The 14,208-nt window shown below is 40.6% G+C and overlaps 1 protein-coding gene and 1 pseudogene across 1 annotated transcript in view; one reads left to right on the top strand and one right to left on the bottom strand.

The window, feature by feature from the left end:
• The window catches only part of Trip11 (thyroid hormone receptor interactor 11), a 71,015-nt gene that overhangs the window by 12,986 nt on the left and 43,821 nt on the right, over window positions 1-14,208 (bottom strand). The window contains exon 16 of the mRNA XM_055592861.1: window positions 9,365-9,464. Coding sequence (XP_055448836.1) covers window positions 9,365-9,464 — 100 coding nt within the window. The remainder of the gene's footprint in view (window positions 1-9,364; window positions 9,465-14,208) is intronic.
• LOC129666046 (60S ribosomal protein L28-like) lies at window positions 10,843-11,278 on the top strand (annotated as a pseudogene).

Below are 14,208 nucleotides of genomic sequence, written 5' to 3'. Positions count from 1 at the left end.
GTTTGCACCTGTGGTCCCAGCTGCTCAGGAGGCCAAGGCAGAAGGATCAGCTGAGCCTGAGAGTCTAAAGCCAGCTTGGGCAACATCGCGAGACCTCAACTCAAAGAATATCAAGCAAACAAAGGGCCTGTATGAAGAGAAAGCATCTTCCGAGTAAAACTCATAAAGCAAAGATTCTGAAAACGTTATTTTAGTTAAGTAAGTCAGAAAGGCAAAGCCCCCTTAAAGGCCAGAGTTTTAAATTCACTGTTAGCCCCGACCTAGTGCGATCCGGAACGCACAGGGCCACTTCAAGCTTATTTCAAGCTCATGTGCGTAAATACACCGTGACATTGAGGAGACGAAGGAGGGAAAAAGGACCTCAGAACTTAGAGGGAATCACGGGAAGGAATGGATTAATTTTGAGAGGTTAGAAGAAAAGGAAGTCACACACCCATTCCAAAGTCCCTCAAGACTCATCATTTTCTCTAGCAACACTTATTTTCCTCCCCTCAGAAATTCTGAATATTTCTCTACAAAAATTGAACCCAAACCACAATTTGAAATCAGAACTATATTTATATGGGCAGGCAAAATACTGTTATTCAGAAATGGGTTCCAGGCCAAATACAATAGTCCTGTGAATAATCACACACACACCCAAATAATTTTTTAGAAATGCAAGCTGGGGCTGGGGAGCTCTTTCAAGTTAAGCAATGACTCAGCTGAGACTGAGTCTAATCTGGAGAAAGCATGACTCTGGGTGCGTGACACAGTAAATCTTCCACCGCAGAGCTCTGAAACACCCGAGATGACGCCATGGTCTTAGGATCAAAATCGAATGTGCAACAAATCAGCACATCGTAACTTTACATTTTACTGTGATTAATGACGGTGTATGGTACCCTTCAGAAAACATCTTAAAGTGTGCCGTACTACTCGTGTTTATCTAGTTATCTCATGACTGACTGCCTGTGAACCAGTTTAGTCGACAGTCAGTTGAACGAGGTAACGGTGAAGACCAGGAAAACCAGAAACCGCAGGGATGAACCATGCTCCACCGCCAGGGCCAGACTCGGTTTGCCTCTTTTAGAATGAGTGCGCGTCTTGCAAAGAAACGAGAAAATTGAATACATAATCAAATGTGGATTTTCTAAATAGCAACGTGCTATATAAAACAAATTTTTTTTTTTTTTACCTGATTTCTTTCTTTCCTTTTTTTTGTTTTGTTTTGTTTTGTTTTGAGACAGGGTGTTGCTGCATAGCCCTAGCTGTCTTGGTAATATGTGGACCAGGCTGGTCTCAAACTCACAGGGCTACTCCCACCATCTCTGCCTCCTGAGTGCTTGATATTAAAAGCATGCATCACCATGGCTGGCTTTCATCTGATTTTTTTAAAATAACAAGTTCACTGTTAAATTTGTTCCGATCAACAGCAATCATAAATCATCACTTTGGCTGCTACTGATATTTTGTGATTTTCCCCTTATTTTGCATTTTTTCTCATTTTTAAGAATCAAACGTAAAGAAGTGAGTAAGAGAAAAAATGTCTGAAAGACAATTTCACTTGTCTGTATAAATGTCAATGAGTAAACTGCATGTGAGATCCTATTTGCATTGGCAATCTTTATAGTTTTTACTATTTGTAGGGGTAAATGTATGTCTTAGGGCTTCATTGCTGTCAGAAAACACCATGATCAAAAACAAGCTGGGGAGGAAAGGGTTTGTTTCAGCTTGTAGTTTTACAGCACAGTTGAGGAAAGTCAGGGCAGAAACTGAAGGCAGGAATCTGAAGGCAGGAAACGAAGCAGAAGCCATGGAGGAATGTTTACTGGCTTGCTCCTCATGGCTGACTTAACCTGCTTTCTTACAGCATCCAGGACCACAGCCATGGGGAACACCACCCACAGTGAGCTGGGCCCTCCCACATCAATCAAGAAAATGCACTATACAGGCTTACCCACAGGCCAATTGGGTCAGGGCCTTTTTCTCAATTGAGGTTCCCTTTTCCCAAATGACTCTAGCTTGCATCAAGTTGACATAAAACAGGCCATCACAGTATGCGTGAATGCTCTAATGGAGCATCATGATGGAAAGCTGGATCAAATAAAAATCCAGATTTCGCCATGCCTTGCGGGACCTAAGATCTGCAGCACTGGGTTGACAAGCCAGTGCAGCAATAATAGGGTGGAGCTGAGAATCCGTCATCCATACGAGGAATACCTCAACTCACCAGTGTTTACCAGGCCTGTCCAATCTGTAGCCGTGAGCAGCCATGAATGCAGCCTAACACAGAACTGCTGGCTTACTGAAAACATGATGAGTTTGTGGGAAGCCCCAGGAGATAAGCCAATGGTGTTGCTCTCCAGCATGAGAGCAAAGGCAGGCTGCGACGCCAGCAGGTTGGCCCCACTTGTGCCCATCTCCTGCGCTGTTCTGGTAGTAACAGTTTACAGTCTGCTGGTCATTCATGCCTGAGTTTCATCTCCCATACAGCAAATCACTTTCACATCTACCTTCTCAGCCTTCCACACCAGCGCACTCGCCACACCACACTCACGCGTGCAGCACTCTCTCGGCATCTTCGGACTACGCCACCTTATTTCAGGTGAGTCCCTCCGTCTACGCTGGTTCTCCCCAGCTACCAATCTGCTCAGCCTACGTGTATGCATCCATCACTAGAGAAGTTAAGTCACTAGTCTTTCTTACCCTCCCATACCACGATGAACAAGTAGAATGGATAGCGATTTCAAAACAATTTCTTTCAAGATTTTTAATTAGTTCTTGTAGAATTTTGTACAATTGATTTGATCTTATTTACCTGCTCCTACACATTCTCCCTGATCCACTCCCCCATCTCTATCCACTCAACTTTGCATCTTTTTCCCTTTTTTTAATTGAAAAAAATACATACAATTCAGTATGTGCCTTTATAACCCACCAAGTCCAGTGTGCTCTGCCCATGTATCTTCAGACGTTTGTCTTGCATCTGAGCACAGCTGACTTACCGGAACTACGTACTGTTAAAGAAAAATGACTCTTTTTCATAAGTGCTATCAGCTGCCAATAACTCCTCAGCTAGAGGTGGGACTTCACACTCGCTTCCCACGGCCTGTTGGAATTTTACCTGACTTGCGCGTGCACGGTCCTGACGCATGCTGTCACAACTGTGAGTTCCTATGCGCAGCTACCCTGCTATGTCCTTGCAGACGTCCACTTCTGGTTCTTTCAAAACAATTCCTAGCATATACTTGATCACATGCCTTCTTCCATTCCTGTCCGACTGTAACCCTCCTTCAGGAGGCTTTTGTCACCTATTAATTCTCAGGCTTATCTAGCGCTTGGTACTCGCCACATAAACAATGAATTTGATATAATAACGAATAACTGAGGTTCTCTGGGAAGAACAAATAAAATAAATTACATATTTAATGATTCAGGCGTTACTCAAAAAAAGGAGATAAAGTACATAAATTATTCTCATCAGCACACAATTCATTTCCCCATCTATTTATAGAAATTAGTTTTAAATTGTAATTTCTAAAACATTGTTCAATTTAGACATTCATATCAAAATCATGAAAATGTAATGAGAAACATGAAATAGCTTATTTACCTAATATTCTTTTTCCCTTAATTTAAATGTTGGCACTGTCGAGCATACCCAGATGTTTATATCATTACAAATAACTTTTAACCATTTATGGCAATTCGGAAAACTGCATCTGGTACTTCTTATGTTTCCTCTAAAACTGCCACTTCTGCCAAAAACATCTATAAAGAACTCTCTCAAAAGATTTGGGTAACAAAGCGTCTGGGAATGCATTTGGCTTATGTTCAACAGGACATTATATGTTTTCTTGTATAAGTCATGTCCTGGAAAATGGAATGTCTTTATTTAAAATAAAAACTCAACCATTCAGCATCATAAAGGTAGTTCCATGTGAAACATTTCAAGCTCCTTTTGTCTCTGAAGTTTTAAAACATGTTTTTATGCTTCATATATTACAGAAAGTTATATTGGGACTCATTTTATACACACTATGGACTTTTAAAAAAATTCTAAGGAAAATTTACATTTTTAGCTCATACAAGACATTTAGAAACGTAGCCACTAACTACTTTTCAAAATGAGTTGTGAAAGCCTTTAAGGTATAAGTAGGGCTTGGGATGCAGACTTCCCTAGTACACACAAGGCCTTCGGTTCCACCCCTGCATAGAATCAGTGAGGACACAGGCATAAGCTAATAAGCTAGCAGGTAGAACAAAAGATGTTCCTAAGTTTCTATTGCTTGTGAAATGCACTTTTCTTTGCATAACACAAAACTCAGTGCTTTTTAGTATTAATTACCAAAAACAAAACAAAAAAAACAAACAAACATCTTATGCTTTCCATTTCAATTGATCTAATTATTTTCATTTAAGCAGGAATTTATCTGAAGGGCAACGAAGAAAGCCGAGAAAGGAAAGTAGCTACCCACATGCATGACAGCCTATCTTCTCATGGCTCAGCTGCACTAGGTTTATACAGATGATAGTTTCTCATCAATAGCAAGTCTACAGGAGGGCTGGAGAGATGGCTCAGAGGTTAAGAGCACTGGTTGCTCTCCCAGGGGTCCTGAGTTCAATTCCCAGCAACCACGTGGTGGCTCATGACCATCTATAATGGGATCACATGCAGGCAGAACACTGTATACATAATAAATAAATCTTTAAAAAGAAAAATAAATAAATATATATATATATATATAAAACAAGTTCACAGGAATACTCAACTCCAATGAACTAAGAATAAGAACAACATCCTACTCTCTTCATAGACTGGTGTACTGACTTTAAAAAGTACATAACAGATTTTTTGGTTCTGTTGCTCTCCTTGTGGAGCTCCTGACCCCTCCAGGTCTTTCTATCTCCCTCTTCTTTCATAAGATTCCCTGTACTCTACCCAAAGTTTGGTTATGAGTCTCAGCATCTGCATACTGTTGCATACTCTACCCAACATACCCTGTTGGGTAGAGGCCCTCTGTGGGAGGCTCCTGTCTTGTTCCCTGTTTTCTCCCTCTTCTGATGTCTGTCCCATTTGCCTTAGTGAGGATTGATCATCTTACCCAGGGTCCTCCTTCTTGCTTAGTTTCTTTAGGTGTACAGATTTTAGTATGTTTATCCTGTATGTCTAATATCCACTTATAAGTGAGTATATACCACTGGGATACCTCACTCAGGATGATCTTTTCTAGATCCCACAATTTGCCTGCAAATTTCAGGATTTCCTTGTTTTTAATTGCTGAGTAGTATTCCATTGTGTAAATGTACCATAATCTCTGTATCCATTCCTCAACTGAGGAACATCTGGGTTGTTTCCAGATTCTGGCTGTTACAAATAAAGCTGCCATGAACATGGCTAAACAAATGCCCTTGTGTACTTGAGCATATTTTGAATATATTCCTAGGAGTGGTATGGCTGGATCTTGAGGAATCACTATTCCTAATTGTCTGAGAAAGCAGCAGATTGATTTCCAAAGTGGTTGTACAAGTTTACATTCTCACCAGCAATGGAGGAGGGTTCCCCTTTGTCCACATCCTATCCAGCATGTATTGTCACTTGAGTTTTTGATCTTAGCCATTATAATGGGTGTAAGGTAAAATCTCAGGGTTGTTTTGATTTGCATTTCCCTAATGACTAATGATGTTCAGCATTTCTTTAAGTGTTTCTCTGCTATTCAATATTCCTCTATTGAGAATTCTGTTTATCTCTGTACCCCATTTTTTAATTGGATTACTTGATTTGTTGCTTTTTAACTTCTTGAGTTCTTTATATAGTCTGGATATTAGCCTTCTGTCAGATATAGGGTTGGTGAAGATCCTTTCCCAGTCTGTAATCTGGGCACAGGGGTCTTTTCTGAGACTGATACTCCAACCAAGGACCATTCATGGAAATAACCTAGAACCCCTGCACAGATGTAGCCCATGGCAGCTTAGTCTCCAAGTGGGTTCCCTAGTAAGGGGAACAGGGACTGTCTTTGACATGAACTCAGTGGCTGGCTCTTTGATCACCTCCCCCTGAAGAGGGAGCAGCCACAGAAAAAGACAATGCAGACAGTCCTGATGACACCTGATAGGCTAGGGTCAGAGGGAAGGGAAGGAGGACCTCCCCTATCAGTGGCCTTGGGCATGGGAGGAGATGGTAGAGGGAGGGCAGGAGTGGGAGAGGATGAGGAAGGGGGCTACAGCTGGGATACAAAGTGAATAAATTGTAATTAATAAAAAAAATAAATTTAAAAAAGAAAAACAAGATTTTTAAAGTACATGACAGCATATGAAAGAAGTCTTGAAACTATTTTAAAAAGAGCACTCCATTTTAACTGTTAAAAATGTTAAAAGAATATTCTCCAGAAGGAAAGGCAACAGTAACCTTGGTTAACACTGCCTATTAAAATATAACATCCACAGGATTGCTTGTTGGGGGATGAGTTAGCTTAGTGAGGTCTTATGGTTTAAATAGTCTCCACAATTGCTAGGTGAAATCCTACTAGTGGCTTAACACTTTTCTGAAGTCTGGCCCTTATCGGTGTTCTAGAGAAACTAAACGTGCCACTTACGGCCACCTCTGCGCACTAAAGTCTTAAATTACTATCTTACGATGTCTATCACGTGCCATTTCCTTAACTCCTTTAACGGGGACTATCAAGTGTTCCACACAGCAGCCAATGGGAAGCCAGCAGCTGGTCTTTATTAGGTGCTTACAGACCAGTGAAGCACCGGGCATGTGTCTTCATGTTTCTCATAAATGCCCTCGATTCATGACCACAGTTGCACGTACCTGGCATTAACAATCACACACTCTAAGAGGAACTGATGTCATCCATCAGTTCTACTGCTTTAATACTGGGGTCATACGTAACCACTCTTTCCTTATGTTTAGCTAGACTGAATCATATCTAGGTAGTAATGATATAATCAACCATTCTGAATAAAACACCACTTCTTAAAGTAAATTTCCTAATATTGTCTAAATGTTGAAACAGTATATCGACTAATCATTAGTCTACAGAGGGTTGGAAATAAGACAATACTCTGCCTTTACAATTCAGGTCTCTGTGTATTTTCTTGCAACAAAAACTAATTTGTCTTTTTCAAAATTGTTTCTCCTGGCAAAAACTTTTGCTGTCTGGCCAACTTCTGTGTTAAAAATAAAGTACAGTATTACAACATCAATCAACATATAAAGTACTTAATGACTTATAAAAACATACAGGGATGATTTTGGAAATAAGTAAGCCAATCTAGAATTTATTTATATTATCAAATCAAGAATAGAGCATTGAGAAAATAAAATTACTTTTGTGTTTGGAGATATAGAAATGGCACTAAGCGCTTAGGTAATGTAAGAAAACACTGTTAGAAGCTATAAAAGGCAAGAATAATTTAAAGACATAACAGAACCAACTGTCTCGGTGTTGCCCTTCCTGTCTGTGCCACATTGGCTCCCTGGGCCTTTTCAAATAGCAGCTGTACAAGTCGAAGTAAGCAAACTTTCTAATACTGACTCCCTAGAATAAGCCCAAAGTTCCTACTTATTACTAATGAATATTCATTATGTTTTATACAAATAAGAACCCAGGCCACTTGCCCTACCAGCTATGATGAAGAAAACTGAAAATGTTTCAATAGGTGGCTGAACAAATACCAAATACTATAGTAAGTCACAGACTTCTTTATCTGACCATGGTCCACTGGGGATGACTCAGGTCAATGTCTAAAAGGGATGTGGCCTTAGACATCAGGGCACACAGCACCAAGCTATCACAGACCAGTGATTTGGTACAGAAGCACCCATTTCCCTCCACTGATGGCTCAGCTCTAAGATAGGAAGGCCTTGCCTAACCCTCTAGGTGCTCAGTGTTCTTTTTTGGTTCACCACATGTGCTCAACTAACACTCGGTTACACTGGCTTTCTACCAATCTAGATTATTTTTCCAATGCGTATTTCCTCTTTATTAGATAAGCCATTTCAACAGTGAGGGCACAATAAAAAGGCTGCCACTGCATCTCCAAGGGAGCCACAGAGAGCAAAAGACAAGCCAGACATTACAAACATCCTTTTCCTTGACGGGAATACAGTAATGTGGGAAGATCTCTTTACTTGTAACAAGAGCTCTCTTTACTTTGGTACAAGTAAAGAATCTTCATGGAAATCTCAGTCTCAATAATCTACAAAAGGGGACTGATGCTATACATTTAGTTAGAGTTGTTCATGCATGGCAAATGAATAAGAAAAAGACTAAACACTATTGTCTCTGTTAGGTCAACTGTCCATAACAGATACTCACTCTAAATTGTTTCCTTGCTGCCTATTTCCAGGCCTACTTGAGATTCAGAGTTCTGATGTGCTGATCAGTTTTTATGAAATAAAAACTCAGAATAAAGTCTCAGAGTGAAGTTATCCCAACTCCCTTGCAACTATTATATTTTGTTGTATCTACTTGGGGTCTCCTGGGAAATCTAGGACAAGTTATTTAAATTGTACCTGTGGGCCAGTGGTCCTCGTGGGCTTATTTCCTGAGTGTCCATGTCATTATTCCTGTTTTAACCATATCTCTGTTGTACCACCTCCTTCTATTTGTGCTTTCTGATGTCTATTTTATGGCACATGGTATATATTTCTTAATTTCTTAACTGCTGTGTTACTGCTATGACAACAGAGACATCTACAGCCAATGTACTCCAAGGCCCTGTTACCACCTCCCCAACCACGTCAACTGCCCCAGAGAAGCTTCAAGTCCCTGGCTACCCCTAAACACGAGATTACATTTGATGCTATGCCATCACTGTCAGCTGTTAAGCTTAGCAAAGCACTGTGAACCCCCCTGCCATGTGAGGTTCAACAGGGACTCAACTTTAGAGAACTAACAGAACTACAAGATACTTCACAAGCACCAACCCAAATGTATGGAGTTCCCGGTGTGATGCCCCCCCACAGCCACAAATCTCGTAAACTGCACTCAGCAGTCACTTCACAGAACGCTACCCAGAGATACCCAGAGATGTGCCCTCTCTAGTGTATCAGACAGCTTCAGCTGTAGCATCAACTATCAGCAAGAAGACAAAACCATAAAGACTGGATCAGTTACATCAGCCGTCTTGATCAACAGAGCAACAACCAACACACCGGTCACATCTCAATATCCAGGAGAACTGACGGGACACCCAGGGCTATCCCAACTCTGCTTTCATTATATTCAGACTCGAATCAAAGCAAACTGCACATGGGATGGGAAATGGAAGTTGCACACACTAGCCTTACTCAGCTGTGCCAATGTACGGCAGAAGACTACACCCAGCTGAACATAAGGAATGTTGGAGAGAACAAAGAAAAAAGACCTACTTTGCTTTTTAAGTTCTTCTATTTGTTCTTCTTTTAGATCTAACTGTTCTGTGAGTCTTGATGCTGAATCCAGTGCAGCATTAGCGTCATCCAAATGTTCCTAGGGGAGGAAAGGTTATTAAAAACAGTATGCAAGGTGCCCTGCACCACAGGGCTGGGAGAGGCTTCAGAATCGATCAATAGTTCCGCTAGTGGTAAAGGTGCACTTCTGTGACCATGGGCAAGTTTGTGCAACCTACTGACTTCACAGCACATCACTGCCTTTTTAGAGAACTAAATAAAGATGCTACGAAAAGATAACATAGCAAAAATAATTTTTTTTTTTTTTTTTTTTTGAGCCAGGGCTTCTCTGTGTACACTTGGCTGTCCTGGACTAGCTTAGTAGAACTCACAGTGATCCACCTGCCTATGCCTCCCTGAGTGCTGGGATCAAAGGACTGTGCCACCAGGCCAACATAGTAATTTTTTAAAGTAACAAGATACAAACTTAAAGAGATATATAAAGTCAAGAAATATAGTAACAAATGTTTTTGTTTTTTTTTAATTTTTGTAAGATAACTTTATAAAGGGATGTTTTATTTTAACTATTACTGGACATCTCTGTTCTGTTTGCACAACAGTTCCATCTACTCTTATATGAAAGCCTCATCGTATTCGCTGCTTGTTTATTTCCACTTCACTTTCCCTCCATCAAGTTTGCACACCTACCTTGTATGGTAGATAGGAACCATTTTTCTCTGGGCAATGAAAATGAAGTCACCCATTGGTCTGCTGACTACTAGCCTTTTAATCCCTTTTTAGGGATATACAAAGAGGTTCTCCTTTACACTTATGGTTTCTTAAGTTTAACCTTTACTAAGATCCTCCTTACTTTTAGATTGTACATATAGTTTATTGTAAGATATTTTTTCTCTGTATTTAAATTTTTAATATAGTATTTCTCAATAAATATACGTTTGATAATTCCTAGCCTAAATGTCAGAAGAGCCACCCAGTCTAGTATACCTTCAAAACCATTCTCACATCCAGATGTTGTGGCATAGGCCTGTACTACTAGGACTCTCAGAGGCAGAAGGATTCTGTCAGCACGAGCATAGTAAGACCCTGTCTCAAAACAAAACAAAAACTACTCTCGGAAGCCAAGACCACTACCAGGAGAGTAGTCTTGTTTTGATATGACTGGAATTTATTTCTATATGGAATCCAACTTTATTTTTGTGTGTATGGATAGTTTGCCAATATCATTTACTTTTATTATTATTATTATTATTTTTGCAGTTTCTTTGAGACATGGTCTTACCATGACCAGGAAAGCCCCATGTAGACCAAGCTGGCCTTGAACTTACAGAGATTTGCCTGCCTCTGCCTCCTGAGTACTGAAATTAAATCCCTGCCCAACCAATATCATTAAAAAAAAAAAATCTTTCTCATCAGGCTCTTCTCTGGCTGCTAAAGGGAAATGAGCTGCAGCTAAGTCCATGCATCTGCAGGAGACGATCCCACAGAACTGCTCCAGGTTCCTGGTCAGGAGGAATAAGCAGATGTACAGCACCAAGCCCAACAATCTGAAGTCCCGAAACTCTTTCTGCTACAGTGGGCTGGTTCACTGCAAGACTATGGCAATGAAGCTCATGATGATGGTAAAGAGGTCATGGTGGTCAGAAAACGCAAATCTGGCAAAAGCAGCCACTTCTTACATGAGAACCACCCTCAACAAGAACGCACGGGCGCCCCAGCAGCATCCAGCACATGATCTGAAGGAGCAAGTACTGCCCTGATGTAGGTGTGGTGGCTGTCCCATAAGCCGGTGCCATCCCGAGAAGTCAGAAGCCTGCAGTGGCAAAGAGGGAAAGATCCAACCCTCCAAGAGTCCCTGGGGCCCACACCCCAGAAGCAGTAGGCTCAGTCCACTGACTTTTTCAACCACTACCATCAAAGAGAGAGAGAGAAATTTCAAATCCATTTCATTTTAAATTCTCAATATTTTTGGTTCCACCTCTGTATTCTCTCTCTGTACTACTGATCTAAAACATATTGTACTGGCTCTATTTTGATATAGTCCTTCCTCACTGCTCTTCTTTGTTCTAATTTCTTAGTTAGGCTGAAGAATTTACCCTGTAAATACCAGGCCACGTTTCTGACCTGAGACTTGTCTGGTGTGTTTGCTTGGATAGGTTATAGTCTCTAGTAATCAAGAACAAACCTCACTATTAGTGTGAAGGGCTTTCTGCAAGTGTGCTTCAAGCCCTTAAGGAACGCTCATGCTCCTGAGTAATCTGGCTGACTCTGGCTGAGAAATTCTTAAAAGCTGAGAGTGGGCGTCCCCCAAAATGACAAAATCCCTTTGATGACAGCAGCTTCTTCCAGTGCTCACAAAGCTCCCTCCTGCTGTGACCATCCTAACTGCCTGAGAACAAAAGCTATGTCCAGTGCCTGAGAGTTCCAGATAAGCCTTTGATGTGGTCTTCCCATCATGACTTCATACTTCCTTAGCCCTCCAAACTTCAGACTTGCTTACAGCTCCCACATTCATGTAGCAATTCCCTGTAATCAATTACATGTGTCCACACATTATATATATAAATTATGTACACACATTTCTCCTTACTGATTCTGCTTTCTAGGCACTGAACTCTGAAGAGGTCTGAAACAAAAAACTTTAAATAGAAATGTATTATTCTGTTCAGGAAGTTTTCTCCTGTACCAATGAGTTCTAGGGTATTCCCCACTTTTTTTCCTAGCCGATTTAATGTGTCTGGTTTTATGTTGAAGTCTTTGATCCACTTGGACTTCAGTTTTGTGCAGGGTGATAAGTATGGATCTATTTTCATTTTTCTACATGTGGACATCCAGTTGGACCAGCACCATTTGTTAAAGATGCTATCTTTTTTCCATTGTATGGTTTTGGCATCTTTGTCAAAGATCAGGTGTCCATAAGTGTGTGGGTTTATTTCTGGGTCTTCTGTTCGGTTCCATTGATCCACCATTCTGTTTCTATGCCAGTACCATGCAGTTTTTATAACTGTTGCTCTATAGTACAGCTTGAGATCAGGGATGGAGATACCTCCAGAAGATCTTTTATTGTAGAGGATTGTTTTAGCAATTCTCGGTTTCTTGTTATTCCATACGAAGTTGAGAATTTTTCTTTCCAGGTCTGTAAAGAATTGTGTTGGCAATTTGATGGGAATTGCATTAAATCTGTAGATTGTTTTTGGTAAGATGGCCATTTTTACTATTTTAATCCTGCCAAGCCGTGAGCATGGGAGATCTTTCCATCTTCTCATATCTTCTTCTAATTCTTTCTTCAGAGACTTGAAATTTTTTTCATACGAGTCTTTGACTTGCTTGGTTAGGGTTACACCAAGGTACTTTATGTCATTTGTGGCTATTGTGAAGGGTGTTGTTTCTCTAATTTCTTTCTCAGTCCTTTTGTCTTTTGTATACAGGAGTGCTACTGATTTTTTTGAGTTAATTTTGTATCCGGCCACTTTGCTGAACAGAACACCAACAGCACAGGCTCTAAGAGCAACAATCAATAAATGGGACCTCATGAAACTGAAAAGCTTCTGTAAAGGACACCGTCATCAAAACAAAGCGACTGCCTACATATTGGGAAAGAATCATCACCAACCCTTTATCTGACAGAGGGCTCATAACTGTGGTACATCTATACAATGGAGTATTACTCAGCAATGAAAAATAAGGAAATCATGAAATTTGCAGGTAAATGGTGGGACCTAGAAAGGATCATTCTGAGTGATTTGTCCCAGAAGCAAAAAGACACACATGGTATATACTCACTCATATAAACATACAACATAGAATAAACCCACTAAAATCTGTACATCTAAACAAACTAAGCAAAAGAGAGGACCCTAACTAAAATGTTCAATCCCCATCCTGAAAGGCAAAGAGGATGGACATCAGAAGAAAAACAAAACAGGAAACAACGTAGGAACCTGCTACAGAGGGCCTCTGAAAGCCAGAAGAAAACAGGAAACAACCTTGGAACCTGCCACAGAGGGCCTCTGAAAGCCTCTGCAGTATAGACTGTCAAAGCAGATGCTGAGCCTGATGGCCAACTGATGGGCAGAGTGAATGGAATTTTATGTAAGAAGTGGGAAATAGTAAGAGCTGGAGGGGATGGGAACTCCACAAGGAGAGCAACAGAACAAGATAATTTGAACACAGGGAACTTCCCAGAGACTCATACTCCAACCAAAGACTATTCGTGGAGATAACCTAGAACCCCTGCACAGATGTAGCCCATGGCAGTTCAGTGTCCAAGTGGGTTACATAGTAATGTGAAGAGGGGCTGCCTCTGACATAATCTGATTGGCTGCCCGTTGATCACCTCCCCCTGAGGGGGGAGCAGCCTTACCAGGCCACAGTAGAGGACAATGCAGCCACTTTTGATGAGAACTGATAGACTAAAATCAGAAAGGATTCTCTCTGGGCCGACAAGGTGATGATGCCCTTGCCACTCAATATCGGGGTTCCCAGCCCCCAAAACCATTAGCCAACAAAATTATTTCTTTTATAAATTACCCTGACTATAGTCAAAACAGTACAAATTAAGTAATATGTCTTCCCAGCCACCAGTCTGGTAAAACTTCAAAGTCTGATAATGTAACATGTTAACAAGGACGTAGAACAAGAATTATATACTACTTTAACAGTGAAGAGTAAATTAACATGATCATGTTTAAAAAACTATCCTTGTGAATTCCAAGACAGCCAGGGCTGTTGCCCAGAAAAAAACTCTGTCTAGAAAGAAAGAAAGAAAGAAAAGAAAGAAAAGAAAGAAAGAAAGAAAGAAAGAAAGAAAGAAAGAAAGAAAGAAA

The sequence above is a fragment of the Psammomys obesus genome, unplaced genomic scaffold (assembly GCF_907164565.1).
Source record: "Psammomys obesus unplaced genomic scaffold, mPsaObe1.curated_primary_1811, whole genome shotgun sequence".
In the NCBI taxonomy this organism is placed as follows: Eukaryota; Metazoa; Chordata; class Mammalia; order Rodentia; family Muridae; genus Psammomys; species Psammomys obesus.
The sequence above is the reverse complement of the archived record's forward strand: the minus strand, read 5'-3'. Positions and strand labels throughout refer to the sequence as shown.